Consider the following 26,329-nt stretch of genomic DNA (forward strand, 5'->3'; position numbering starts at 1 on the left):
TTACAATAGAAATCAGTATCTGCTACCACTATATTCTACCAGGGTTACCCAGGAGTAGGGACAGGGGCTGTGAACTCATGATAACTGCATATGCTACAGGTCTTGCATTCAATCTCTGGTCTCTCCAGTTAAGTGATCTCTGGTTAGGCAGTATTAGGAAGCACCATTAACTACATGAGTCTGCGGTACAGTTGACGCTAGTTGGAGAAAATGCTGATGCATGACAGCCTGTTATTCAGGCATATTTTTCATTTTTGCTGTCTTTTCCCACCACTGAATCACTCAGGTAGGAAGCAAATCTCTCAATGTGTAAACTGCCAAAAGAATCATTGATGTTCTCTTACTCCTGCCATGTTCTGCCCTTTAGATTGCAAACCTTTGTGCAAGGATTTATTGACCTTTTATTTTTGCACCTTACTTCAAGATTAATATTTTAAAGAAATAAATTGCCATCAGTTTTACAGAACTTGAAGCAACACTGTAATTTGTTTCACACATTATCTTCATTCTCATGAATGTATATGCACACAAAACTATGCCACCAAATTCCAATTTACATGCAATACCTGACTGAGAGTAGTAAATAAGGAGGTCAGTGCCCAAAAGAATCTGGATCAATTTAATAAAACAATGCAAAAGCCTTAAATAAGTCTATATGCAATAAAAAGGTAGAGGTAGCCTCCAGTGCAAGCACAAGGTCATTAATGACCCACTGGGTGACATCACATCACAATGTTTACTAGGTAAATGGTATTTACGGGAGGTTTGCCACTGCCTTCCTCATTCATCTACATTTTACTCCCAGCAAGTTGGATACTCATTTTACCAACCTTGAAAGGATCGAGCCAGCTACCTGAAACCGACCTCTGTTGGGTTTTACTCTGGGTGTCAGCAATGTCTTGACTACTGAAGCTTACCAGTCTGTGCCATGGGGCAATAAGGTAGGCAAAATAATCAAATCAAACATTAGTGTCTGGGAATTGTCCTTCTTAGTACCAAGAATTGCTAGTTGGAAGCAAAACATTCTATAGGAATTCCCTGAAGTTACCAATGCTATTTGAACTCTTGGCCTTTTTGTTTACAAACAATAAATGTAAAACCCTTTCTCATGTTTTTGGTCACAATAATGGATCAAAAAATCACAGTCAAACAAATCTGCTTCTTCCAAACAGAAGAAATCTGCAGTGTCTCCATTTGGTCAAAGCAAGCAGGACTCACTGTCATGAATGTATATGCACACAAAACTATGCCACCATTGGCCTCTCTAGGACAGGGCAAGCAGTTCGCAGCATTGAAAATCCAGTGGTTTAAGTATACCTCCTTATCTCCAATTTCACCTGTGTCAAAATATTGTCTCTTACAGCTTTTGGCATAGCAAAGGGTAGAGGTAGTTAATGGCCTTTAATGGCCATTAATGGCCTTTTTTGTTTTACAAACTGAGTTGGTGGGACCTGCTGCAGGGGGAAATTATAGAAACATACATGAACTTCTCATTTAGAATATTACCAGTTTCAAAAAGAATCCTGATTAAAAAAATTATTTTCCCATCACTTGTGTTATGGATGTATAAGACAGAATACTAATTTAAGTGTATGTGTATATATATTTCTCCCTCTGTCTTCTATACTTTCTCCTTGCATCGAGGCACCATTATATGTTCTGGCTATCAGAAAACAGAAAACTATTAAATGGTTCTAAGAATTTCTCAGATACCGTGGCCTAAGAGCACATGACTATAAAGATCTATCAAGGTTCTACAGAAAAGGTATTGGTTACCTAGGATTGCCAAATTCCCAAAGATTTGAGGACAGGATGGAGTTTGGGGAGAGAAAGAGCTCAGCAGGATATAATGACATGGAGTTTACCCTCCAAAGCAGTCATTTTTTCAAGCGGAAGTGATCTCTGTAGTTTGGAGATCATCTGTAATTCAGCTAGATCTCCAGGCCCACCTAGAGGCTGGCAACCATATCATCAATTGGTATGCTGTTTTTAACATAACTATTTATGATGGACAGGTAGCTTGCCTGCCCTTCTTTAAGTGATGTACCAATTCCCTGTCACCATGTTTTGAATGGGCACAACCTGAGTAACAACCAGTCAAGAGGGAAAGTGAGGGGAAACTGGGAGCCAATATTAAACGTTAATGGTTGCTGTTTGGGAATAGAAAAGGTTCTAACAGCTGAAGGGATCAGTGGGTCTACAGATCTGACTCAGGAACAATATTCTGGTTAATTGTTTAAGATTGATGAAGAAAAGTGATGTTAATTCGGATGGTGACTGTTTACCCTGAAACTAATGTAACTGGAACATCTGGCAGATTTTCGCAACTCTTTAAGGTTCTGTCAATCATGAAAAATGGTAACAGTTTTTCTTTGAGAGTGAAAACATTTATCTCTGCAGAAGGATGTGAGAGAACATTATTACACCATTCTTAAATGGGAGAGATAAACACAAATAAGGAAATAAAATAATTTCTTCCTTCTGTGCCTCAGTCAAAATTATAAATATTACACCACTTCTCACAACACACGCCCCACAGTCATTGTAATAAAGCTAGCTTAAATTATTTTAATACCACCCCTAAAATATAGGGTCATCACAGCACAGTTTATGAAATTACTGGCAATTATCATTGTCCTGAGGCTAGAGATTGAGTTTGTTTGAGACAGCCTTTCTTCCACAGGCCTCAGCCCTGGCTTTCAATTTCCATACAAGCATACATTTCTCAGGCATCTACTAAGCATAAAGACTGGGTCTGGTGAGAATGGAGGGAAAACAATGCCTAGGTCCTTCAAGACACAAATTTGGCCATACATTATGGCATACACTGATTGAAAAGGGTGCTCCTGGACTTCTTCAGTAAAACTTGGAGCCACAGTAGTGGTGGCCTGTTAAGACCCTTTCCTTCTCCAGGGCTGAAGAGGGCTGGACAAATATGAGTTTGTGTGATGGGAAAGAAAGATCACAGGAAGAGGCATCTGTCTGCAGTAAACAACTGACAGTGCATTTCCATAATATGAAGTGCCCTGTAGGGCAGGGCCCTGAACCATCCCTTCTTCCCTTCACAGACAGTTTGTACCCTAACAGTGGCTATGGTTGTCTTTTGGATGTATTCACGGAGTCCAAGATGACCAGCCAGAAGCTAGGCAGGGGGGTTCTTCTGCCTCTCTGGTTCACTGGCCACTCCCCTCCTTTAATCTCTATTCCTCCTTCCTCTGGTTCTTTCTCTCACACCTTTCCCTCTCCCTCTTGCTCTCTTGCTCACTCTCCCTCCCTCCTTCCTCCATCAACCACCCCTGATGCTGGGTGTCTTTTCTGTTATCCCCTTCCCTCACTCCCACCTGGCTGTCTCTCAGAGCTAAACTGACCCACTGACTGGCCCACCCACACTCAGGTCCCCTTTCTCAGTCAAGGGAGGGACCAATACAGCTCTCCTGCAGCTGTTTCTACTCTCCTGCTTCTCTCCAGGCTCCTCTGTTACCCCATCCAGCTCTTTGCAGGCCTTCCCTGATCCTGCCAGTCTTCCCAGCTTTCCTTCTCTGCTGGTCAGCCGCAGCTGTGCCTCCCCTCCTGGCACCCTAGCATTTTCCCCTGGCTCCATCCCAGGTCTTCCAGCTAGTAAGGAAGGGTCGGGGGACAGGCAGTGAAGGGGCCCATAGCAGTGGCAGCTGAGTCTGGGATGGCACCCGCATACATAGCATAGCTTTTGATTACTGAATGAATTTTACATACATTTTAAGAACAGATATCTTGCCAGAGGCAGGGGAAGTTTCCAAAGTTTTCTGAAGTCTCTGCATAATTACTGAAAGAACAACTGCCCTATGTGGCCAGCCAGAAGAGACAGGGAATCAGGTAAACACACCACCAGTCCACAACACATTGTCCTCTCACCTAGACTTCTTGAAATTTCCAGATGGGTATGTGTTTTCCTGTTGTAATTTTACCTTGGAAGGCTTTTAACTGAATACTTTTATTTTGTTGATGTTGTGAGCTACCTGAGAATGCCAGCTAAAATGGATGATACAAATACACTAAACACAATACTTGATATGAAATTTATAATACAATGTCAAATTCAAGTAGAACTGAAAATGTTCACTTAAAAAGATGCAGCCTCTAGACACCTCCTGGCTGGAAAAGTGGACTGTCCAAATCATTTGAAAATCTTATTTGCCACAGATTTAATCAACAAAGACAATTTACCATGTGAAGGTTTTTAAAAATCTTCTAAGAAATATTTGCTTTTATTTGTTTTGGTAAAACACTAGTAGTTCATGTCTTTGGCAAACGAAGCAGCAACAAATTATCATATGGGCATCATAAACTTGGTAATATAGTGTTAGCCATACCCAGCACTAGAAATGATGAAAGCAAAAGAGAATCCCCCTTGAGTGTAACATGACTACACTTTTGGAGGGACACTTCAAGTTTCTGAAAAGACCATCTGCCTTTTGCATAATTGCTGCAGTGCTGCCCTTATGATTCTTTCCTTGGGAGATTTAGCCTCAGCATTACAAAATTAGGAGGCAATCCAGCGTCCCAGATATCCAAAATAATTGGCTTTCTGGCAACCAACTAGTGTGCCAAAACAGTCAACATAAGACTTATTCTATCAAAAAGGAATATGTGCAGTAAAATGTGTGCAGTAACGCAATGAAAAGCTCACAGTCAAATACAACAAGTAAAAACTTTAATGATTCTATGATATCAGTATCACTAGGAGTAATATTTTCCCCCCAAAAAAACAGAAAGCTACCCTTAGGCTAATAGCACAGCCTACACAGATGTATTTGTATAATAATGTACAGCTTTTCCTTTTTTCCTACAAAAATGTTACATTAATTCCTCTGATGCTAAACCTGTCAATCACTTGAGTACAAAAGTGGAATGGGAACTGAGAGAAGGATGGTAGGGGCTAGAATTGTAATTAGAGAAACAACAGATTTCTCTATTTTACGACAGAAACAGACGTAACATAAGAGCTAGCTTTCTGGTTACATTAATAAATGTATGGAGATTGAGATATTCAAGAATTCAGCTTACTAAACTTCAGAATCTGTTCCAGGCTTCTAAAATTAATAGCTGCAATTACAATACAAAGTCCAGCTACTAAAAATAATTGCTGGTCCTCAAGAAGGTGAATATGGTAACTAGTTAAAATTATTTATTATGCTAAAGAATAAACAAACAAATGGCTGTCACATATTTTGTTACTAGATGCTTCTACAATATTTTCTTTCTTTCAATTTAGAACAGTTCTTTTGAGATACCATTTTTGTTTGATGTATGTTTGATGTATGTATAGAGTGCAACTCTCAAGAAGACAAAATTGCATGAGTACCATGTGTGGTTGTTGATTTCTTTCACAGCAAAATAAGATCATGCTATACATAACTTGGCTTAACTGATCAACATTTCTCTTGTAAACGTACGAATACACACTGCAAATTTCCCATTTATAAAACAAAACATATCCACTTTTGCAGAATAGTTTTGCAACAATGACTGCAAGAATGCAATCTTTACAGATTTTCAAGTAAAATGTTTAGCAGATTTAAAAAAAATATACATAGAATCTTCAAATTATAGAACTATGTTACGAACTGCATATGCACAAATTAAGCACATAATTCTAACACATTTTGGATTACTGTTGTATTAGTTCAAAACACTGGAAGATGCAAGATAAAAACTTTATTCTGCCCTTTTGTTGTATAGATTTAATCTGTGCTAAGCATTTCTCAGAGACAAAATAAAAATTAAGAAAGTAAGCCAAAATACAGAATCTGCTGCTTCAACAACACAAAGTACATATAGCAAACAAATTCTGTTACTTGGAGCAAAAAAATTCATTCTAATGAACGCAAAGTTAACATATGTAAAAAATAGTACCAAGACTTTCTAAAATTGCTCTTGATTAATAAGAAAATATTTGAGAAGTCTGAAAGAGGAAGAAGAAAAGGTAGTGGTGGAGGGGAACAAATTTTCCTAATTGATTAAGGAACTATACTACCTGCAAACCTTCTTAAGAGTCTGTTACTTTGAAAACAATAGCTTTCAGAAAATTCAGCAACAGATTATTGTTTTCAGTAATGGCCAGCATGAGATCTTACTCCTAAAGAAAGATCCCTAATTTTTAAAACTAGGCACTACTGAATACCTCTGCTACTTACAGGCAAAAAGAGAAGCATGATGAAAGAAAAGCTACACTATCCTTACATGCAGAACAAAAAATTGAATTGAACAACACACTAAAAACCTATTCATCTATGGGATAGTGGGGATAACCCCAGGTAATGGAGCTTTAAAAAAAGAAAAAGAAAAACAGGTACTTAAAACTTTCCTTCTTCATACCTTTTCAAATGTAGTCAGCACTTCCCGTAAGCTGAAGTTCAGGCCAATCATTCTTCACTGTCTCATTGGCACCTACATCTTCCTAATAAAGGTTTTCAAATCGACAGTCTGTTGCCTTAAAAAACTGTACACACATACATATATTTCCAACTATACCTCTTGAAAGTTCTTTGGAAAATCCCGATCATGCATCTTTCTTGCTCTGCATTCCTTCAAAGGTAGCTTAGGCCGCAACATTTTGTTGCCCCAATATGCCCAGCTGTTGTTGGGAAGAGTAGTTCAGAGTGAGCAAACTTAATCTTACTTGTTCTGTTAACAAGATTCCACAAAGCTGGCATGTTTTTCTCCTTTAACTGTCTCACTAGACTGCCCAGGATTCCCTTTTGTTCACCTCACTAATGACCTGCAGGCCCAAAATACTTTTTCTCCTGGGCCTCAAACTCAACGTTTGGTCTCAATTACACTCTGCAAATGACACTATATCCTCATGGTATGTAGAAGAAAGGCGGGGGGGGGGGGGGATTGCCAGGGTTTCTAAATTTCCAAGCAAGTTTCACTTAAAAAAATATAAGTTTGTCCAGCAGCAGCCAACATGACAAAAGTTAAAGCAGAATGAATTGTTCATCCGAAGGGAAAAAGTGGTCAAAACAAGCCATCATGAAAGGTTGGGCAAGAGGCTACGTCTTCTTGCTCTTTCATATGCTCACTCTTTCCCAGTCAAAAGCAGACTAGTGTTGCTATGGTAATAACCAAGCCAGTTTCATCCCATTTCCGTCTGCCTGACTAGCCTAGGGGATGCTGTATGGCTTTCCACTGGAACAACAACAAAAAAAGTTAATTGTTTTGTTTCGGCAAAACTCCCCACAAAAGCTTACAATATAGCCTCTCTAACCTTTGCAGGGGGGATCTTGTTCTTAAGATCCCCCAGGAGCTCTGACAACAATGTAGCAATCCATCCCTAGGATTTGTATATTATTTTAATCAGAGTCCTCCCTTCCACCACCCCTAGCTTTCCTCTGAAGTTAAGCACACTCCCACTTCCTGGAGGACCCCCTCCCTTGCTGCAAAAACTTCAGTACCTACAGTGCAATGGAAAATCCTGGACAACCAACTCCTGCTATTTTACAACTTCTCTCATTCTCTTCTTCCAAAACAAACCCAAATGTTCAGTCTGACTGAATAAGCCTGTTAAAACAAACAACCGAAATGAAAACTGCCCCAAAGACCACTACTTAAAATGTTTTAATTAATGATGGCTGAAACAAAGCTGGCTGTTACTTTGCTCCCATTACCTCAGACTCAACACATGCAGAGAGTTTTCATATGAGGACTTTTGCTCTCATTTCAGCAGGAAACCTGACACCTGGAGTTTGGCTACTAGGAAATAACTTCCGTTTTAGGGGAAAAATATTTCCACTTGAACAAAAGAGCAAGTGTGCATATTTTGACTATTTTAAATGTTTCCTTTACACTAAGCATACAGTAATCTCTAGTAGCAGCAATTTCTAAACACTGATCAGCCAAAAATCTTCAGAATTTTTGGGGCTACTCTTATCAATTCAATCTAAACCCACCAATTGATTTGTTTCCTCCTACCCTGACAATTACCCTGGGTATAAATTGAAGGCAGAAAGGTAGGACATTAGGGGGGAAAAATCCCAAATGGTAGTTCATCAGAAACATTGATTGCCTAAAGAAAAGGTAAGTTTCCCCACACTCACAGTCTTCAAGCAGTGGATGGACAAAAACTTGTCAGGATGCTTTAGGTGAATCCTGCATTGAGCAGAGAACTAGACTAGATAATCTGTATGACGGATCAGCTCTGCGATTCTAATTTCTATTTTGGGTACCACTAACAAAAAGTCTCTGAATTGATTTTTGCCAGAGAAATAATACTTGGAAAAAAACAAAAGACAAAAGTATTGTACTATACGACTTTTCATTCTAGCTGCTGAAAAATGGCACCTACGGCTTGCCCAGGTGCTGTGTCAAGCCCCCCAAATTCCCCTGCCCCCACAGGGGCACCATTTTGCAGCAGCACAGCCAGGGACTGAGCATTGGGAAGAGGGAGGGAGAGGACAAGCCAGTGTGAGGCAGCAGGCCCAGCAGGGAGAGACTTGCCAGTCCTATCTGCCCCACCGCTGGCCCTGGAACATGCAGCTAGACACCCTGGGGACTGCTGGTCTGTGGAGGGCATCATTGGTGGTGAGGCTATGGGGATCTGGTGGGTGGGCAAGCCAGCATGTCAATGCTAGTGGACAAGGTGGCTTCAGTGGCACCCACCCAGGGCATCGCAGGAGAAGAATGAGGACAAGGAACTGGAGGAGACCCCGTGTGTCTGCTGGCAATTGGGGCCATGCAAGGAGGTGATTAAGTGGAGGCTGGTGCATGGCAATGCAGGGAGAAGGGGCAGCCAAATGCTCCCCCAAATGTTCCTTTTCAGATACCTGCACATTCTAAGTCTTTATCCCACATTTTATTAACAGATTTCACTGGAATCTCTACTCGGGGAATTAAGGGGAAACAACATACTGGGAGTACTGATTCATGAAACTTTCATAGCCTGTATAAATGATTACATTAAACTGCGGTGCTCATGTGTACCCCTATAATACATGGTAGGTTAATATGGGGAAGATTGATTTAAGGGCCGTTACACAATATCACATCTGCATATCCAATTTATTACATCTATTTATTATATTTTTATCTCCTTTACACCAAAAGGCACTGCATAGATTTTTCTCTCCTCCTCTCCACTTATCTTTCACTCGGTAAAGTAAGCTGGACTGAGGATGATCAGCGAGCATCTTCTTCAGTAAAATCTATTCATTCAGTGAAATTCATGATCAAGCAAGGATATTTTAATTCAGGTCTCCCAGATTCTAGTCTAACACACTCAACAATACCCAGAACTGCCTGTTCATCAGGGGGAAAAAACAGGAGCGGGGAAGAGGAACGACACAACAACTGGAAATACCATGGTGTCCTTCCTATAAGCTTCCAGAAGTATTTGCCTAACTGCCTGATCCAGCAGACTTATTCTAATATGCTTAAGTATAATCTTCAAACCACACACAGTTCAGGGCAGAGACAGATATACCATGTCATGCTTATGGACTTCTTTGGGTAACTGGATAGTCACTGTCAGAATACAGAAGAAGAAGAAGAAGAAGAAGAAGAAGAAGAAGAAGAAGAAGAAGAAGAAGAAGAAGAAGAAGAAGAAGAAGAAGAAGAAGAAGAAGAAGAAGAAGAAGAAGAAGAAGAAGAAGAAGAAGAAGAAGAAGAAGAAGAAGAAGAAGAATTTGGATTTATATCCCCTTTCTCTCCTGTAGGAGACTCAAAGGGGCTTACAATCTCCTCGCCCTTCCCCTCTCACAACAAACACCCTGTGAGGTGGGAGGGGCTGAGAGAGCTCCGAAAAGCTGTGACTAGCCCAAGGTGACCCAGCAGGCGTGTGTGGGAGTGCACAGGATAATCTGAATTCCCCAGATAAGCCTGCACAGCTCAAGCGGCAGAGCGGAGAATCAAACCCGGTTCCTCCAGATTAGAATGCACCTGCTCTTAACCACTATGCCACTGCTGCTCTCTAATAACTATATGGACTATTGATTTTATCCAGCACAGCAATTTTTCTTCCTCCTCTGTTTTGCATTCTGTGGATAAGTAAACTAATGAACTTAATCACTGTTGCTGACCTACTCACAACCAAAAGATAGTTTCTCCAAATGACACAACACAAAATCGATGCATTATCAGTGGGATATCCATTTATGTACTTCACCAACAAAAGTCTGGCAGCTCCTGCTGCCAACAAAAATCAAATGTGAGAGCATGGTAGACAAAAGGGTATGACATCTCTGCACAAAGGCTGTGAAGCAGACTGATCTTTCTTGTGTCTTCTGTGCTTGGGGGAAATAGATGAAGCACAAAAACAAAGCTGGCTCAGAGTAGTTTTTGATGCTTACGCATCAAACACACACTTGAACTCATCATCACAATCCTTTTTTTAAAGACTGGCTGAACTGTGGAGCAGGTCAGGCCTGGAATATTCAACCATTCACAACAGAGGTAGATGACACACTAACTCTAGAGAGGAAATGTGAGATATTCCATCTTTTGTATTTAAAGAGTATCTACCTCCTAGAGGACCAAGAGGAGTTTAACTCATCTTCCAAGAGAAGGAATCCCTAACACAGTGAATACCATGGAAGTCTCTAATGACTTTCCTAATGCCAGCCATAAGTAAGGCCATTTGCCAGCAGGCCTTTTAGTGGGCTGATTTGCCTTCTGGCCTTCAATCAGGCTGGGAAGCTGCACAACAAGAGCTGAAGTAACACAGTTCATGAGGATAGGTGAAAAGATGTTTTGGAGCAACTGCTCAGCTTACGGTCACCTGGAGCACTCTGAAAGGAGACAGTGGGCATTTCCTTAAGATTCCAAGATGAATAATCCCTAGAATGGTGGTGGAAGCAATTTCGGCTAAGTTTCATTCCTTTCTCTCTCTTTACCAATTTTATGAAAAAGGTTAGGCAAAGTAAAAACAGCAGGCATTATTTCATTTTACAAGCTTCAGGTCTTAATTAGAAATCTGAATTCAAGGCTGCTCCGGTCTTCCATCAGAGAGGAACACAGTGCTAATGAACTCTGGCACAGTAGGTGGGCTCTCAGAATTATGAATATCCTGCTTTTCTAATTCTCATGCTTTCTACATGTATCCACTATACGTCTAGAACAATTTGAAACAAATATAGTTGTCTAAATAATTCTGGGAATGGTATTTATTAAATATATTGTATTTATTTAATCAGAAAGTTCAGGCTGACGAATAGTCACTAACTCAAAATTATTTTGTCATTTCCTACCCCAAGCAGACATTTGAATTCAGAACTGTTCCCTCTATCTGTCATCTGAGTGGCATATGTGTATGGTATGTAATCTCTAGTATGTACATTTGTGCGGTTTTGGGGAGAATGGATAACTGGTAGAGGAGGAAGCTATCGACCCTTGCTAGGTGCTGAAGCCTTCCTGCAAATGGCACTCTACCTCAACATTAACCAACGAAACACACATGCTAAAAAACAGTTAGAAGCGTGTTTTTATCCTTAATATTTTTAAATGGGAATTTACATTTTTTAAAAAATATTCAGAAGCAACACTGATGCCGCTATTGCTATACATACTTTGTCAATCAACAACTATCTCTTATTTTGACCTGCATCTGTTCACTTCTTGAGGTCAAGTTCATGCCAGTATTGTGCAACATAATTCAGACATATTGTCAAAGACTAACACAGTGATTTGATGCTACATTCTATGCTCACCCATATTAAGAACTATAAAGTAAGGTTTAAGAGTTGTCTCTGTGACATACACAAGAACAGCTTGTTGTTCAAATAGCAGAATATATGCTTTACAAGCAGTTTTAACCCTTCCATGCCTGCACTCCCATTAAAAGAAGATAAGCAAGAATGCTGTCTTGATATCTTGAAGAACTGTAGCTGTTGATCATAGTTTTATACATAGAACCTCACATTACTATTATTTGCTCCAGCCCAGTAGCAACCACCTTGTGATGGTTTCTGCTACCTTTCTAAGCGTTCTACAGCTCAACAAAGTTGGGGGTCCTAGACCACTGGTTAGTAATATGTATAGAGAGACCTAGATCAGTTGTGCACAGGATAGCTTTTTAAACTGCTTTTTATACCTTAGTAGGTGCTTGTCTTTGTGTATAACATAATTTTTTCTATAAACAAAAGAACTCAATAGTTCCTAGATTTCCTTACAAACTACAATGCAATCTTAAATATACAGGACTTACCCTATGTTTACAGAAGCTTTCCATTTCCATCTTTCAAAGCAAGTAGCAAGTGTGTGGCAATTTCTGATTATGCTGATACAGCGTTTTCAGTCTGACAAGAATTCCCATTCCTGTTCAGTTTACTGGATATATATTTGAATTTTTTTCCTACATATATAAAACAGTGACAAAGCTTTCTAGCAACAACAACAAAAAGTCTCGCAAAAGGATGCCAACTACGGCAGTTCTAGGAAGATGACATCATGTCAATTTATGTATTTATGCAAAGACCTCTCAAATAGTCTTCTAGTGATGACACTGGGTCATTCCCATGAGAAGTACTATAACATAACTAACTCGCAAAAATATTTTGTATTTTAAAAATTCACAGATCTATATGAAACATATAACAAGAACGTTCTGATGCAATCGTCAATCAATTCGATATAGAGTATTGGGAAATAAAGATTTTTGCAGTCTACGTTGCTGGTATTTAGGTATTCTAGAAGACGCTGAAATCACAATATATATAGCAAATTTGAAAATGAATGATAAATCTGCACTACAAATGATTTTTTCAGTTATTTGGACTGAAGATCTAAGCATCCCATTAACAACAAGAACATAATTTTTTGTAAACAATAGTGGCTTCAAGTTTGGATCGTATTACAAAGAGGAAAAAAACAGGCCCACACAATTTGAATGAAAGTAGAAGATGCTGGCATGGCATACATAGAATTATTAAAACATATTCTTTGGGTTTATAACTCACCCTATAACCACTGCTTCATCAGGGTAGCCCTGTTTATTATAACCTAAGGTGACCAGCCGTCCCGCTTTTGGCGGGACAATCACGCTTTTGCGCAGTGTGTCCCGCGGGGCTTTAAAATTGTCCCGTGTGCGCCTCCTGTATTCTTCGGTTATCGCATTCGTTTTCAGGGTGCTTCCCTGTTTAGGCAAGCGCCCCAGAAGGCAAGGTGCGGCAGCACGTTACGCTCTGAGAGCGACATTGCCAGCTGGCGCGCCCCGCCAGGGAAACAGGGAAGCTTCCCAGAAGCTGCAGTGCAGCAGTGCAGCAGGAGGGGAGCGCCTGATCCCATGCCGCCACGCACTGCCTTCTGGGGCGCTTCCCTGGTTTCCCTGACCGGGAGAGCTAGTGCGAAAAGGCAGTGTGTCCAAAGCGGCTGCAAATAAAGTTAGCTTTCTCTCCTGTAAAGCGGGGCGGGCGCACACCCGCGCGGCCACAGGAGCACACTGCCTTCTGGGGCGCTTCCTTGTTTCCTGACCGGGGAGCACCGTAAAAGGCAGTGTGCTCCTATGGCCGCCCCGCTTTACAGGAGCAAAAATCTGGTCATCTTATTATAACCAACAAAATTATACCATATGTCCTGTATTATAGACATTTGCTTATACCGTACAGAAATATGTAAATATAGATGTTAGCACTTGATGTGTCTGTGAAAAAAGTATGTTAGGAGCTTCACTATCACAAATTGTAATAATGAACCTGGGTTGGGACATTTAACCTGGTTCTGCACGCGGCTACACTGATGCTCGCTATGAATACTGAAGTAGTAAATTTTACCCTTTTTTTCTTGTAGGAGGAAAAAAAATCAAAAGAACCAGTATAAAAGAGCCTGTAATATTTGCTATGCATACTCTGTTGTGGACAGTCACAGAGATGCCATAAGGAATATAGCTGAACATTCAAATATTGAAAGTGTCAAACAGTTACCAGCACAGATCTCAAAATGCACTCCACAAATGTCTACTTACAGGTTCCCAATCCGTATATACAAGAATACAGAGCTTATATCATCTGCTGCTTACTAATGGGCAAGATAATAGAGGCACACATAGATAACAGGGCACATCAGTACTTGAAACCATAGAAAACTAATTTTATCAAGCACAAAGGTACAGATCAGCCACAAAAACTGGAAGCTTTAGAGAGCTAAGGATAAGTGAGCACAAGTCAACCAAGCAGGATCATGAAAGCTGAAATTACTTGGGGGGGGGGGGGGGAACACATTCTTTTGCCTCCAAAAGGAAAAATGCCTGATTGACTCTGACATAACCCTACAGCTCTAAAGTTAAATTATAGAAACCATCTTGCTGAATTTGAAAATATTATTCATGTGAGTCTTGCCACCCAGCTTAGTTTTAGGCCATATGAAAGTAATATGCTAGGCCACAGGGACTGCCTGTGAAGTGTAATCTTGGTATCTTTGAGGCAGGGAAAAACAGGCTAATGAAATACTAATATGTGGCTTGACATTTTAAGGCATCTCTCTCAAAAATGAATTCTTCTTTTTTAATTCAAAGTTGAAGTCAAACGTTTTACAACGCAGAAAGCCTGAAGACAGATAAGCACATTTACAATGGTATAATTCCCAAAAGATAATAACAAAAGAAGCCAACATTCATCTCACAGAGCAGAAAATTCAATGTTGTTTTTTTCCTAGGAAACAAACACATTTAGGTTCAGCTAAAAAAGTCTGCGGTATAACAAATTTCTATTGTTCAAAAGTGTTTTATAGCCCATTCCTGGGGGAGGGGGGCAAATGATATTGTGGTGCTGGCTTGGCTATGACAGCAAACACATGCATTAACATTGACCAAAAAGGAGAGGTGGGTGGGAAACTCGCTGTCATTCTTCTCAGCAGGAGGGCCAAGGGCTGGGCGAAGCCTTATAAAGGCTCCCGGCCACCCCTCCTGATAACATCATGATGCCGTGCCAGCATCATGATGCTATTTGTCCACAAGGGGCATGGCAGCCGCCTGCCTTCTGCTGTCTAAAGGCAGGAATGGCAGGGCCTCTTAGCCGTGCCCTTACTGGCTCGCAATGGCTGGATGTGGTGATTTGCAGCCGGCACTTTCTAGTGACTTTAAAAAAATCTTTTCTGCCTCCTTGTGCCACTAGAAAGTCCTATGGAGGCAGTGAGGGTGGCCTGGCAGTGACGCTGTCCCTAGCCACCTGGCGCTATGGATTGGGCTCTTAGTCAGTTATGGTATCCTGTACTAATACATATCTAATAGTTACATTAGACTATTAAATGAGATCATCTGGAGTTTTGGGATTGGGTGTCATCTATGCTCATAAAACCCAACTCTATATGTGTTCCTAGTAGATCAAATCAAGGAAATTATGGTGCTCTTGATTTCTACCTCGCTTTCTGAAAATTAGGTTGTGGTTATAGCTAAGAATGCTGCATCTGACCTATAAATTATCCTCACTTTCTGGACACAGCTGACTCAGCTATGCTGACCCATGCTACTGTAATATGATCTATGCAGTGATGCCTTGAAGACAATTTAGAAACTTCAACTGGCAGAAAATGAAGATTCATGACTATAAAGTAGGAAATGCATAAACATAACAAACAAGGCAATCTGAGCTGGAGTGTGGGGGGGGGAGGCATGTGAGCTAAGAAGTTCTAAAGCTCATTCTTGTCATGATGAACCACAATTAAAACTCATTTTGCTACTTAGGCATATTTAGCTCTTCTTCCAGGCATGTTAAAAAGAAAAAAAATATCCAGAAGCTTTCTACATCTTTTTTTCTTCTTAATTGTTTCCTTACGCTTATTTAAAATCTGACAGTAAATTTTAGCTTCTCTTTCCGTTTGTATCACAGTGTTTGGTGGTGACTATAATGGTGAGTTGTTTTGCTCTCTTTTCTTCTTAAAATCTAATTACAAAGCCTTAAGTCCAACTCCTCTCAGAGGTATAAACCCCTTCTAGAGAAATTAGTAATAACAAGTGGCTACAATGTTAAAAAAAACTTATTCAAATAAACCAAGTGTTAGGATGTTGAGGGTTTTTCGGGCTGTATGGCCATGTTCCAGTAGCATTTTCTCCTGACCTTTTGCCTGTATCTGTGGCTGGCATCTTCAGAGGATGTGAAGAAAACCAAGTTTGTTATGTATGCAAGACAAAGAACTGAATACATGTTAAACCTAGCAGTAGGTGTCCATTGTAAGTTATCATTTAAAGAAGAGATTTTCATATTTATGATACAGCTGATCGGCAAAAAGAAGCAGGCTTTACAACTTTTGATGTTCTGTACCTGCCAGGCAGAACCTTGCATTGTCAATCACTTTGAACATAATAGGGGAAAGAGATAACCAAGTTATGCTGACACTTGTGTCACATTTTACTATGCCTTGTTCACTTTGTATCATTTTTGTTTTTGGCTCCTCTCAGAACATGAATACTCACTGTTTTATTAACACCTAAAATCCTATTAAAATCCTTTCAGGTGACACTGTTTGCCCTTTCCAGTTGGTCAGTTTTTAGTACTATAAATGTGAAGCTGCAATCAATTTGTTAAACAAAATCCAAACATTTTCCCTCAAGGATAAAGTTGTGTTACAAGAGTGTAGCATTTCCTCAGAACTATATTTCCCCACCCTATATTTTGTTGCTGACAGAGATGAGATCTTTCCTGAATGCAGCACACATGTTGTATGGGATGAAGGTTGACACAACTGCCATGAGCACTGCAAATGGAAAAGAGCAACATCAACCCTTGTCTTTATCAATTTGTTACTTCTTCAGAACTAATACATCCATTGCTTTGCAGACTTACACTCTGCTCAAAATATGGGAATACCCACTATCACTTTAAGAAGCGAGCACCTGCAGCTCAAGCATTTCTCCCACACAGAAGTGTCTGCCATTGTTTCCTTTTTTGTGGTCATTTCACTCAGTTCTTTGAAAGTTTTCCATTTTCCATATTTAGCACTGAGGCTTACATATACCCTTCTCTACACACTTGCCTATACATTTATATGTTCACTGGTTTGCCGTATTCTCCTTGCCTGAGATATAGATTCAGTACACACACCCTAATTTTCCTGACTCATTTTTCCTACTGCAGCATCTTGGCCAAATACACTTCCTAAAGCAGAGTTCCCAACCTTTCCAGAATGGTGACCCACAAGTCCAAATTTACTTGGTATGGTGACACATTAAAGGCTAGCCCATGGCTTTTTGGGGCCTAGGCAAAATATGTCGTTGGCATCCATCTACCATGTTTCCCCAAAAATAAGACAGTGTCTTATATTAATGTTTGCTCCCAAAGATGCGCTATGTCTTATTCTTAGGGGATGTCTTATTTTTCCGCTCCACAGCTGCATGCTCTGGTGTTCTGTTTGATGGGCATGCTTCCAAACAAAAACTTTGCTACATCTTACTTTCAGGGGATGCTTTATATTTAGCACTTCAGGGTAGTTCAGCATTCCATTTTCTACAGTGGGTAAACAAATGTTTCTGAGAAACCAACAAATATTGCACAAATGAGGCAGCTGACTCTATGATGAACCCCAAGAAAGTGACATTCTGACATACACAGTCTTTGCATATGAAGGTAACAAACTCTTTGACCATCCTCTCATTACATTCCCCCTCCCACCCAACAAGATTCTAAGAAGCTCACTGCAGGGAGGAGGAAGAAGAGGAAGAGGAAGAAGAAGAGGAAGAGGAGGAGTTTGGATTTATACACAATTTTTGAACTATAAGGAGCCTCAAAGCAGCTTACAAACTCCTCCCCTTCCTCTCCCAACGACAGACACCTTGTGAGATAGGTGAGGCTGAAAGAGTTTCAAAAAACCGTGACTAGCCCAAGCTCACCCAGGCCCCTTCCGGACACACAAGGCGACTCAGGTTCGACTCATGTCGAGTCGATACCACCTCAACTTCGTCCTCCGTTCCTCAGCAGCGACTTCGTGTCCACTCGGGCAGCCCGGCTCAGAGAAGGACCACCTCTCTTCGCGTTCGATTGGTTGCTGAGTCCCCGTTCTCGCATGCCCAAAGCACTACATACCGCGAGTCTCCTTCTGCATGGAAATACTTAGCTGTGATTGGCTACATGGCAGAGTCGAGTGATAAATTCAACGTCGCGTCGGCTTAAAACCGGCAACCGAGTGCCAATTAAACTCAACTCCCCAGTAAGTCGAGAAATTCAATGGCGAAGGGAAGTGAGTCGAGTCGAACCGCGGTCTGACGCTCGTCTGTCGCGAGGAGGACCGGTCGGACTCTAGTTGATCTCAGGTCGACCACGACAATGCGGAAGCGCCCCCAGAAAGCTTCATATGTTGGAGTGGGCAAACAAATCCAGTTCACAAGATAAGAGTCCACTGCTTATTTGGAGTGGGGAATCAAACCTGGTTCTCGAGATTACAGTCCACTGCTCTTAACCACAAAACATCAAGCCATGTTTTACTTCATCAACTTGCATATGCAGTGAATAAAATACTATCTAATGTATAGCATGGGAGATACTGTTTCCAAGGTGAAATCCTGGTTTCCAAAATATTATAGGGAGCAATTGAAAGGGGTGGGTGACAATTAGGGAGCCACTTAGAACAGTGGTTCTCAACCTTCCTAATGCTGTGACCCTTTAATATGGTTCCTCATGTTGTGGCGACCCCCAACCCTAACATTTATCCATTTTACAGATGGAGAACACTGATGCAGAGAGTCTTAGGCGACCCCTGTGAAAGGGTCATTCAACCTCCAAAAAGGTCCCGACCCCCAGGTTGAGAACCACTGACTTAGAAGCTTCACAGGTCACTTTTGAGTCCAAACACCCAGGCTGGAAAACACTGTCCTAAAGGACATTTGCAACAAGATTTAGGCCCTTTCCCAGGGACTGGTGTTTTTCTGTCCCTGGGCCGCTGTTTTTGGCCCCGTGCAGAAAGGGCTTTAATGTAAGCACTAAGGACTTGCAACAACAAAAAAAGGGGGGGGCAAGCAATCTGCTCATATGGAAACTCTTTGGACACCAGTCTTTGACTTTGAACTTGCAGAACTATAATTGAAAGGATAAACCTGTGGTGGCATTCATTTGCTTTTAAGTCCTGATTCCCAGAACTTATCCAGACTAATTTGTACTATTACTTACTAAATATTTTTTCTGTGAAAATTTAGTACACTTCAAGTGCCACACAAATTAAATACAAAAGCAGCAACCTTTTGAAGGTGACACGAACTGTCTAAGAACCCAAACTGCAGCTGCCAGATTGAGCATATAATACTGACCCTGAGGGACCAATGGTCTAATTCAGAATGATGCAGCTCAAGTACTCTGTAGATATTAAAGCTAATGCCCACCTATCCTCTAAATAAAGCAAGATCCATATCTTTGCAGAAGTGGTTGTACACATTCATGTTTTACATATTCATATTACTGCATGTTAATGTAAAACGGTCATTATTAGTTTTATAACCAACTCATTCATCAGGAAACCAAGTGGTAAATTAACATTTGTGTCATACATTTGTTTTTCCAGTGGGGATACAAAATTTTGTGAACAAAGTGGCTCATGTACTTTTTAAAGAGCAACCTCTTGCTGAAAAGACAATATACAAGTATTTTTTCATCAAACAAGTTTGGGTTGTACACATGAAAATTAATCACTTCTGTTCTGAGTTCTGTAGAATTTAATAGGAGATGCAATCTTCTTTGACAGCTGATAAAGAGATTCATTGTAAATGAAACAGCTGGCTATGTATCAGACTGTCTCCTATATCAACTAGTCTTGCAATTCACATTATGATGTTAGCAAGTTAGTAGTAGTCTTTATTTACAGTCATTTGACCAAATACATTACAATTTTCCAATATAGCAAAAATATGTACAACAAAACAGGAAATGCAAATCTCTGTCCAGTACTCCAGCACTATCCACACACCCACACCCACACCCACACCCACACCCAATGTAAGCATACAAAACAGCACAATAGCTAAGCTGGATGCCATATTCAGATCATTTTTTCTTTTTCATATCGAATAAACAGAATTTTGCTTCCAGTTTAGTAATATTCTCCTTATCTTGTAATAATTTGTCACAACAAACTTTATCAGAACAATATGTGACAGGCATTTTTCCCTTGCCTCCTCATAGAGGGGACATTTTAATAACATATGTTCTACAGTTTCTACAGAATTCAGGGAGCAAGAACATAACCTTGCAGCATAAGGTATCATTTGATATTTCCCTTCTAAAACAGCAGAAGGTAAATGTGCACTTCTTGCAAAAGTAAAAGCTCTCCTAAGATCTTTGTTATCCAGGTAAGTTAAGTAAGGAGCAGGGGCAGTGATATATTTCTGCGTAGGGGAGAGAGGAAAATGTGAATATCTTGCCAGTTCTGACTGTCATGATACATCTTTAATTCTTTGGATAAGTTCAATTTTAAAATGATCCCAGTTTGTGATCATATGGATGTTATATGAAAGGCCACATTTGTTAAGACAATCTCCGTATCATATACCCACCCAGGTTTATCAGGATCTTTTGCTAGAAAAGGCCAAAGATCGACTGAATCAGTGTGTAGCTTTATCCATTTATACACCATTGTTATTATCCTATCCTTCGAGTTCATTACTCCTGTTTCAAGCCTAATAAAAGTATTTGGGACTCCTGGAGGGAGTTGTAGGATTGCTCTTAAGAATTTGGACTGTAGCCTTTCAGCTGCATCATACTCGATTGTGCAATCCCCAAGTGGACACCGTATAGAAATTGTGTCAATATTTTAGCTTGATATAACTTTATTGCTGCCAGTTCATAGAAACCCCCTTTAGTATGGAAAAACTGCAACACAGCATATATTGCCTTTTCTACACATTCAGTTATGTTACGGTGAATAATATGGCTCTCTGAAGCTTGAACCATGACACCTAGATACTTAAATTTGTCAACTTGTCCTAATCTGTTTCCGTTTCTCAACCAAGATCTTTTGGGAGGGCACTTTCCACATGCAATCACTTTTGTTTTATTTATGTTAATTGTCAGATCTTCCTTTTCACAGTAAGTTGAGAATGCAGTTAATGTCCTCCTCATCCCAACTGGAGTTCTTGATAACAGAACATAATCATCTGCGTATAATAACATTAAGAGGGGACGTGTATTTAGTTTAGGTGGATGTGAGTCTACAGTTTTCATATGCACTATTATACCATTTATACAGAAGTTAAATAAAGCCGGAGATAATATACATCCCTGTCTGACTCCTCTATAGGTCCATATTTGGTCAGTAAGAAATCCTTGTGTGTTGCATCTAACTCTCAAGGCAGACTGCTCATATAAAAGACGGATTAGATAGTATAGTCTTCTATCTATGTTAGGCTCCTTCTGCCTACGCAAAATAATGCATTTTCAAACCACTTTCACAACTGTTTGCAAGTGGATTTTGCTATTCTGCACAGCTTCAAAGAGCACTGAAAGCAGTTTGAAAGTGCATTATTCTGCATGTGCGGAATGAGCCTATGTCTTCTACTTTCTGCCATAGTTTCCCCCTAGAAATTGAATCAAAGGCAGATTGGAGATCAATAAAGGCAATATATAATGATGTTACCTTACCAGTTGCATATTTTTCAGTTAGATGTTGTAGTGTTAAAGTATGTTCAGCTATTGATCTGCCTTCCCTAAAGCCTGCCTGCTCAAAAGATGCACATTCTTCGTGCAATCTGGATATACATTTCACAATTTAGAAAAAAAATCTTTCCTTCTCAAAGTTCCTTAGCATAGAGGTTGTGCTTTGTATTTTAAAAAGTTTTTAACATACGGAAACGTTGGTTATTTATTAACACAATGAATGATAGTAGAATTATTGTCCCGTAACATAATGGCAACAATATGGAGTCATCACACTCTGCTAAACTGAAAAATTATCTAGCTCAAGAGTTTTGACTGCCAATTTTTAAATATTTTATTAATCTTCCCAAATAAATACTGGACCATATGGCTTGATGTTTCTGCTAGAAAACATGCTCATTTAGTTGCAACTTCTAAGAAACAGAAAACTAGTAAAAATGTGTTTATACAGCCTTCTCCTTGGCATTCTCTGAAAACCAATGTAGAACCCCTTCTTTAAAGGGCTTGCTAAAAAAAAAAAAGGCTGTCCCTGAGATGACATTCGGGTGGAATTGGGCCTGGCCCCCTCAGCTTCTGTCTTCTCCTTTCCTTTTCACTCTCTGTTCTGGCTATACTGTCTCCAGATAACCTTTCTGTCACTTGTTCTCCCTCTTTTCTCTCTCCTCTCCTCCCCCCACTCCCCAGCTAGACCTCTTCCTCCCTTTTATGGTGCCTGCCTGTCTCCCCTCACCTGGCTAGAGCCTGATGGCAGTCTTCTAGTGGTCCTTGGGGTGTCTGTCATGTTCTGCCACCCAGCACATTGGACCCACCTGCCCTTTTAAGGACTAATGATGGGGGTGGTGGGTGGCTGGGTGCGGTGCTGGCTTGCACACTGGCTGGAATGCCCTTGCAGGCTTGGCTGACCGCTCCCCCACCTGGGTTTTCCTACCACACCTGCCTTCCCAACCTTTTCCCGCTGCCCCGGCTCTGTCACTGGCAAGGTGGCTGGCAGTATCATTGGCAACCTGGGCAACACACCCCACTGAAGCTACTTCTTCAAGTTGTCCCCTATTGCTGCTTCTGGCTCTGTCAGTGTGGAGGAGACCACAGGCAACCTCCCTTGTGGGTGGCCTCATGAGTGGTGTGGTGGAGATCACCTGCTGATCAGCTGGCTCCAGGTGAGTTCAGGGCTGGATGGAAGTCCATGGTGGCATCAGGAGCTGTTCCCAGACAGTGGTATTTCATATCACTTCATAGTTTTCTTTATGAAATTAATTATATGTAATGAAAAATGGCTGCACACTGACCCATTTTTCAAACAGATCAAATAGGATTCTTGTCAGACTAAAATCTCATTGTTGATGATGAGAAACTTCAGCATAGATATCCCCTTGTATGTTGAAATTGTAATGCACATCTTTTTTTACTGTCCTTTTATGAGGTGATCCGTGAGAAGTTTATAGATCCCATTTTAATCTATGGAGTTGGACTTCCTGATATTTTTAAGCTATTTTATTCATAAAATATTTCTGATCCAACTATATGTGAAGACGTACCTAGTTTCTTGCAAGCAGCAATGGAGCTTCCTCGTGGTGTTAATCTGTAGGACTTTTTACTACAGTTCCCATATTTTAAAGGGATCCCAGGATAGATTTGATGGGTTCATTCCCTTAAAAAAATAATATAGTATTTTGGATTTTATAACTTAATTTTAAACTACCCAACGGTATTGTCTGTGAACTGTGTGCTGTTAATATGTGATGCCAATAAAGGCTATGGAATGGAAATGGAATATCTTTTCTCCTTAGTGGGATGACAAGAAACTGACCAGATGATAGAGGGAGACCTATGGGCTTCAGCCAGGATACTCAAATGGCTCAAACCGGCCTTAGAGAAGAGGTTCCCACCCTGCTACTTTATGACGTTACTTTGGCTTTGGCTAGGAAATGGTGTTGTGCCATCAACACAAGGCTGTTTTCCCCCTTCACTGCCCATCCCACAACTTTTCCTGCCTAGCAAGCAGCAGAGGGAGACATGGCAACCCTTTCTTCACCCCTAACAGAGGCCCTACTAACTATACAACACACAATGTTTATACTATCTTGTTGAAGGAAATACATTTTAACAGTTTGACAATTAATAGAATAGCATCATTCCTAAAAAAAACACATCACAGTTACAAGATCTCATCATAGCACACCTACAAATGCCAGGCAACATTTGCTCCATAGCTAGTTAAGTGGTTTTAAGATACAGTGATACCTTGGTTATCGTTGACTTCGGTTTTTGTCGACTTTTTCTGGGCAACATTTGTCTTAGTTTTTGTCGATTGCCTCGGTTTTCGTCCTCAAACACAGAAAAAAATTGCCCAGAAAAAGTCCACAAAAACCGAAACCAACGAAAAGTCCACAAAAACCGAAACCGAAGCCCAGCCGGGAGGCAGAGGGAGCTCCTTACTTGGGCAGTGACACCCCCTGATGTCACTGCCCAAATAAGGAGCTCCCTCTGCCTCCCAGCTGGGGTTTGAGGAAGCCAATCAATCCATTCCAGGCACTTTTTGAGTGCCTCGAATGGATTAATTGGATTTACATTGATTCCTATGGGAAATGGTGCCTCGGTTTTTGTTGATTTCGATTTCCGTCGATTCCTTTCCGACGAATTATCAATGAAAACCGAGGTACCACTGTACACTCAAAAACAAGCTAAGATTTAATTCTTATGCAACCCAGTTAAAAATAGCTGCTGTGTTGCTAACTGTGCACAACTAGTAGAAGATGCTGGCAGAGGCGGATCTTCGGTCTCTCCTTTCCTAGCAGCCTTCTGTGAGGCACACAACTGTGATGCTGAAGGCCCCACATATTGTAGTTAAAAAGAGAGCTACACAGAGAGGTAAGCAGGCAATAAGACCAGTAGTGTTTCTGAAGGCATAAGAGAAGTAAGATGCAGAAAGGAAATAATATTGTATACTTCTCACTGCAGCTGCCTGTATTGAATTACTTTTTGTCCCTGCCAGTTCCTTAACCCCCAGCATCATCTTTTTGGGATCTACTGGAAGAACAGTCAGATGAGATGCTTCCACAAAACGTCGTGCTGGTTTTTTTTCCTTCATAGAGACAGAAACCTGCAATTGCCACATCTAATGTCCTGGAAAATTAGAACCTTAATGAATATAAAATGTCAGCCACTATCACTACAGAAGTAAATTCAAATAGTGGTATTAAAAAGCCTAGAAATTTGTTTATAACTTTTTTTCTGCTTAGGTTGAGCTCAACTTAATTTCAAAAAATTGCTTCTGATCACATGTGCTATTTTTCTGCTGGAGAAAATAGGACTTGCAAAACTAATAACAAAAGTTAATTTTGATTGGTTTTATTATAGCTTTGTATTTCATCATTAAGTAATTAAGTGGATAATCTCATCAGACAAAGAGAAGTGAATACTCCGAATTTCTTTTCAGCAATAGCAGGAGTAAAAATGGAAAAGTAATGGATTTTCATTCAAAGACCAAATTAGACTTCATTGTATGCATTTTAAAAGTGTGCCTGGGACATACTCTTTTATATTTAGTCTGAACATTTTTTTAAATAAAAGTTTTTAAAAAGATATTTGTCACAATTTGAAGCCAAATAATTTATTTTTTGCATTAGACTCATTTCTGTTGTAAATAAACAAGATTAATGTTTCTGTTACCTTTATGCCTACAGTCTTACCTGGCAAAATGCACTTCATTTCCTACATTCAGCACAGGCTTTGCATAGGCATATAACTTGTGCACAAGCTCACTGAAATTAGCACTATTGGGTTCGATTCCACCACTCCACTCAAATTTATAGAGCTTTCCTACAGCATGAGGAGGAAGGCCCAGCACTTATAGTGAAATAGTATTGAGAGTTAGTATGGTAGACTCAATTCCCTATCAGTTGGGCACTGGAGTATATTTATGGTGGCATCAGATTCAGATAGGGGATCTGGATGGATGGGGAACCACATGCATAATGTGGTTCAATGTGCACTGCACTTTTTATATGCTTGCACTCTCAACCTTTTTTAAAAAAGTAATTAATCAGGAGGAATGTTGAAGATTGTATTCAGTTTCTTCCATTTTATTCATCCTCAAACAACCAATTGACCAGATTGTAGTGTTTAAAAAAGGCCTCCACAAGTCCAATTCCCAGCTGTAATGAATGCACTATACCAGGTTATCTATTTTTATTGCTTGTTCCAATATCATAGTCTACTTTTTCAGAGAGTAATATCAGCATTAACAGTTGAACACTTCCCTTTCTTGTATGCCCCTGCATCCCCTTGCTACATCAGTTGCTACTTCAAGTACCAATAGTCCACCGTGCATTATCCAAACCATGACTAAACACCAGTTATTTTGATAATGGAATCATTATCTCCATTGTATCTTCCACATTTTTATTTTATTTTTCATTTTATTTTATTCCACATTTATCATCTTAGTTGACGCATTATTTGCCAATAACAATATTCATATTGCCTCAATACTAGCTCAACAAGATCAGTCCATTTGTCAAACTGAAGTGACCCACACAACCTCTTATGACTTTGGGGAACCAAGATATAAATCTTCCTCTCAATCATAATATGTAATTAGGGTAACAAGTGCAAAGGGTTTAGCTTGTTTCTGGTGAGCAAGAAAACAATGGAGATTACTGAGGAAGGTGGATCTGGCATGCATTAAAAAAAGCCTGGATTGAGGAGTCTGGGGGTATACATCTGACCCAGCTGTACCCTCCAGGTTTCTCTGTACAGTAACCCAGAGAAACAGAAAGGTGGGGTTGTCATGG

The 26,329-nt window shown here is 40.2% G+C and overlaps 1 protein-coding gene across 7 annotated transcripts in view; it reads right to left on the reverse strand.

The window, feature by feature from the left end:
• UTRN (utrophin) overlaps positions 1-26,329 on the reverse strand; it is a 438,418-nt gene that overhangs the window by 159,307 nt on the left and 252,782 nt on the right. Inside the window, exons 1-2 of one of the 7 annotated variants that reach the window (XM_048489311.1) lie at positions 7,247-7,261; positions 6,355-6,436 (exon numbers count right to left, since the gene is read on the reverse strand). The exons of 5 other annotated variants lie outside the window; for them this stretch is intronic. In XM_048489311.1, the coding sequence (XP_048345268.1) occupies positions 6,355-6,405 (51 nt within the window). In that variant the 5' untranslated portion in view covers positions 6,406-6,436; positions 7,247-7,261. Of the gene's footprint in view, positions 1-6,354; positions 6,437-6,510; positions 7,071-7,246; positions 7,262-26,329 lie in introns of those variants that run through there. One more of the 7 variants, XM_048489301.1, reaches the window with a different exon arrangement.

This window comes from Sphaerodactylus townsendi, linkage group LG01 (genome assembly GCF_021028975.2).
Source record: "Sphaerodactylus townsendi isolate TG3544 linkage group LG01, MPM_Stown_v2.3, whole genome shotgun sequence".
Lineage (NCBI taxonomy): Eukaryota > Metazoa > Chordata > Lepidosauria > Squamata > Sphaerodactylidae > Sphaerodactylus > Sphaerodactylus townsendi.